The sequence below is a fragment of the Palaemon carinicauda genome, chromosome 1 (assembly GCF_036898095.1).
Source record: "Palaemon carinicauda isolate YSFRI2023 chromosome 1, ASM3689809v2, whole genome shotgun sequence".
Classification (NCBI taxonomy): Eukaryota; Metazoa; Arthropoda; class Malacostraca; order Decapoda; family Palaemonidae; genus Palaemon; species Palaemon carinicauda.
Window position 1 is genome coordinate 308,556,955 of NC_090725.1, and position 5,000 is coordinate 308,561,954.

The 5,000-nt window shown below is 27.4% G+C and overlaps 1 protein-coding gene across 1 annotated transcript in view; it reads left to right on the forward strand.

The window, feature by feature from the left end:
* The first annotated feature begins 1,592 nt into the window (after positions 1–1,592).
* Positions 1,593–5,000, forward strand: part of LOC137645499 (probable glutamate receptor) — a 17,774-nt gene continuing 14,366 nt past the window's right edge. Inside the window, exons 1-4 of the mRNA XM_068378308.1 lie at positions 1,593–1,695; positions 2,633–2,748; positions 3,500–3,613; positions 4,171–4,394. Coding sequence (XP_068234409.1) covers positions 1,605–1,695; positions 2,633–2,748; positions 3,500–3,613; positions 4,171–4,394 — 545 coding nt within the window. The 5' untranslated portion in view covers positions 1,593–1,604. The remainder of the gene's footprint in view (positions 1,696–2,632; positions 2,749–3,499; positions 3,614–4,170; positions 4,395–5,000) is intronic.

Below are 5,000 nucleotides of genomic sequence, written 5' to 3' on the forward strand. Positions count from 1 at the left end.
AGAGTCGTTTATGAATCTGCTGAGATTATGTGTCTAAGGGCATTTATGTGGACAGGACTCGATGTGTTGTATGTTTGTGCAAAAAGTTTTGTTATTAATGTATTTAACATCCTTTTTATCTCATGGTTATACATACCAAATGAAAATGAATAAAAATTGATATAAAAGACACTTACCTGGACGTTTTCTTTAACTATATCTTAAGACAATCATGAATTCGAAACATATCCAATATGTATGTTGATAAATAAGAGTAAATACATTAATTACTGGGAAGTGAAATTACAAGCAAGCAGCAAGAGTAGGCTACACTGAAGGTGAACAGTTTGAAATTACTTTTCAAAGACAATATGCATACATACAGACAAATATTTATATATGTGCATTGATATGAATTCACCCATATATTCATATACATACATACATATATATATATATATATATATATATATATATATATATATATATATATATATATATATATATATACTGTATATATATATATGTATATATATACATATGAATATATACACATATATATTTAGATATGTATATATATATACATATATATATATATATATATATATATATATATATATATATATATATATATATATATATATATATGTATATATATACATATGAATATATACACATATATATTTAGATATGTATATATATACATATATATATATATATATATATATATATATATATATATATATATACATACATATATATATATATATATATATATATATATATATATATATATATATATATGTATATATATACATACATATATATATATATATACATATATATATATATATATATATATATATATATATATATATATGTATATATATATATATATATATATATATATATATATATATATACGTTTGTGTGTATATGTGTGTATCATTAGATATCTATCTATCTGCATATCATTCTTTTATATATATAAATATATATATATATATATATATATATATATATATATATATATATATATATATATATATATATATATACATATATATATATATATATATATATATATATATATATATTTATATATAGAGTATATATTTATACATACATGTACATATACATATATATATACATATATATGTGTGTATGTGTATATATATACAGGCCTATATATGTTATTCATCAATATATATATATATATATATATATATATATATATATATATATATATATATATGTATATATATATATATATATATATATATATATATATATATATATATATATATATATATATACATATACATATACACACACACGAGCATTATGGGCTACTACAGGATTTGGTCTGTTGATGATCTTAGGTATTTTTCACCAGTATGGTCATTATTGCAGGTCCGGTAAGCCTCATTGTCTGCCTTTAATAAATTTACACGGTCAGAAATATTTTTAAGGTGTAGTATAACAATGATCTATTGAGTGAGATTTGAAAATAAGTCATTTTTAACTCAGCAACTAGTTACCTTCTGTCAGATACATGTTGTGAGAAATGGAGAAAATACAAGTATTATTGCTAACAGAGTGTTGTTTCTGTAGAGAAAACAGAAATGCTGAAGTGTTGTTGGAGAGATGCCTTTTTGCTGGTGATATGGCTGATGTTGCTACCAGCTGTACACAGCCTCAGACCTAGATATTCAGGTAAGCCATCCCAGTAGTTATTTTATCACAAAAATGTTTTCCAATCTTTTCTTAATATTTTGAAGATTTGCTTATGAATTTTATCATACCATTTTTATATTATTAGGATAGAAATTCGAAGATTTTATTTTCTATCTATTATTATCATTATTTTTGAGAGAGGAGCCTTAGGGGGAAGTAAAAAAGAAAAAAGAATAAAGAAAATAAACCTTAGTAGACTATATTATTCATTTGACAGAACAATTGATGTATTAAGTGTAGTTTCAGTTAAATATATAAAAAGTGTAGAATATGATAATAACATAGTGGTTTCATTGGTGGAAAGGTTTTACTAGTATAGTTTAAAGGTTTTACCTAAAACTCTAGAAAATTAATCATTGCACTCGATATCCATGTCATGTGAATATAACTAACCTTATGGGGAATTTGAAGAAAATGGCCTAAACTGTTATTCAAATATAACTTTAAATTTGTTATTATCCTTGATACTGGAATATACCTTTATAAATTAGTGTTCTTAACAGCTTGAAATTATTTTAATTAAAGCAAGAATTACGATCCTATGAAAAGCTAAAAGTTTTGCTATATCGTATGAAACCCTAATTTAGAAATATTTCATTTATTATCCACCCATACCAATCACCGAGTCAATCACTGTCCCATGATGGTATAGTTAAGATTGATCATTAGGATTATCGAAGTATACTTACCAAAATGATTGAACATGGAGCTCGTTTAAACATATATATGTATTGGGTACACATTAATATAATAATGTTTTACAAAAAGGTTTTTTCTTGAAAAATATATAGTGTAAAAAGTAGGGTGGAATCAGTTCTTATAACAATACAATGTAAAACTGAAGTATCCCTAAATAACATAGTTTCTACCTTTTTCTTCAATCATATCTTTGCAATTTGGATCTTCTCTCAAGAAGGCAAGGACGTTCTGGTGCAAAACTCTGTGTCTGCTTTGCTACAAGCTTCTTTGACACCCAATTGTACGACTCTTTTCATAACGGAGGACAGCAGTTCCTCAAAGCCTATTTTACAGGTAACAATTGACCTAATTCATCAAAATATTATACTGAAATCTTCTTATGAAAAACTCAAGACCACATAAACCTCAGCATTTTGGTATTAATTGGAAAGCTTTTTTCAAAGCATTTCCATTGAATACCAACTTTTTATACTTTGGGGGATTTCCAAAGAGAATTCCCTTAACCAATTTTTATTAAGTCACTAATGGCAGTGGATGGGATGCTAACTTTTCCAGACGGATTTTTTTTTTTTCAGTTGTCTGGCCAAATAATGCATGTGGTAACGTACAGTAAAAGGAGTGACGAAATATAGTATAGAACATTGCAATTTGAAACATAGTAGAATACAGTATCACAAATATAGAAATTTCCGTTCATTATCTGTTTATTAATTCTAATAGTAAATTAGAAGTGGCTCAAAATACTCTTTTTGACATGATCATAAATAATATGAAGTGATAACTTTCGTACAATGAAATCTGAGATGTCTAAGACAAATAGATATTAGGATACCCAAAAGAATGCATATAATAAAATAATTAAGGTATTTTATGTATGTGTGTTTATGCTATCAAATATCATTCATCTTTATTATTGATAAAACTTATACTATTCATACGAGTTATGAATAATATTCAACTGATTTGATTAGTCCTTCACAATATCTACTTTGAAGAGTTGCATAATTTTACAAGTTATTAAGGACATGATTTATTTGAGCACCCAAGACTTCATATTGATCTTTAAATTCATTTTTCCTAACAGGTGCTGCTCGATATAAATGCCAAACACCCAATAGCTTTCATGAAAGTACAACCTTTTAAAAAGAGTAACATGACAGTTGTGGAAATCTCATCGATTGTCCAACAAGCTTTAAAAGTAAGTTTACTCTGTTCTTTGCTTTATTTCTTATTTTCTACTTTTTTATTTATAATAAGATCTCTAAATAAAGTGTATGAGCATTTGCTGTCAAGAATTATCGTCTCGACAAATATAAACATCTAATAATTGCTTATCAATGTATGCATTTTTTTAGTTGAACACATAACAACCAATAAACTTAAAAATAATTATTAAAAAAAACCTGTAATTGCAAAACATTTCCATTGATTAATCTCGATATTAAAAATGTAGCTGAAATTATGTTCCGATGCCATCAACTTTTTCTCAAGCTAAATAGTATGAACTAATGTAATTTAACCCATTCTTTGATTTTATTACTCCATGACGTCGGGAAAAACTTTGATTTCGTCCCATTTTCTTTAAATATTAAGAAGGGTTATAACTCCTTTAGAAATTGTTTCATGCTTTTTACAGAAATATTTTTTTTTTTCTTTTTTTAAATATTTGATTGCTTTGATGGTTTCTTCTCGTTTACAAAGAAAGAATTCATAATATTGCTGATCTTTTCTAAGTACTTCTATTTTTCTCACTAGATGAAGAAGACCTCTTCCTGTATAATCATACTTCTTGTCAGTGATGACATCGACTTCCTCACAAATATAATTAAAATTTCATCAGACAACGGCCTCTTTGCTCACCCTAGTCGGCTTTTGCTTTTAACCCGAACGACCCCCACTTCCCTACAAACTGTTCAAGAACAACTATCAATTATCAACGCTGCTGTTGTCATCCTAAGCGAATTGCCAACTTATGAAAGGTCAGTCCCTTCATAATAGAATTATTATATGGAGCCTGGTAAACCAGAAGACGAAGACGCTACTTGCATAGAAAATGAGGATTTTGACCTAATTTTCTAGGTCAAGGGTTCCCAACCTGGGGTACTTGTGCCCCAGTGGTACATATTTGCTCTTCGGTGGGTACACTGGATCAGAAAGAATAGTCAGTACTGTGCAGTATATGAGGTAATATGCAATGAGATTCCAAATAAAATTGTATCACAGTAATACTTTATTTGTTTCTGTTTTTCATACCCAATTTTAGGGGTACACGAGAATCTTTAGAATGCCCAAGGGGTACAAAAGACCAAAAAGGTTAGGAACCCTTATTCTAGGGAGTCCCTCTTAGATATGTCTGCTGTCACTCATACTTAAAAGTATTTACGAGTTTCTTCAATCATATTATCTAATCACTTGTTAGTCTTTGCTCCACTGGCTCACCTTCATTATAATCTGACATCATCTCCTTGCTCCTCTGTTTTGACCGGCGGAACATGCTATGCTACTCACGTTATCCATAAAGGCGAGTATGTAGGCGTTAGTTCAATTTATCTAAGCAGTTCGTAGCTTGACGAACTAACATAACT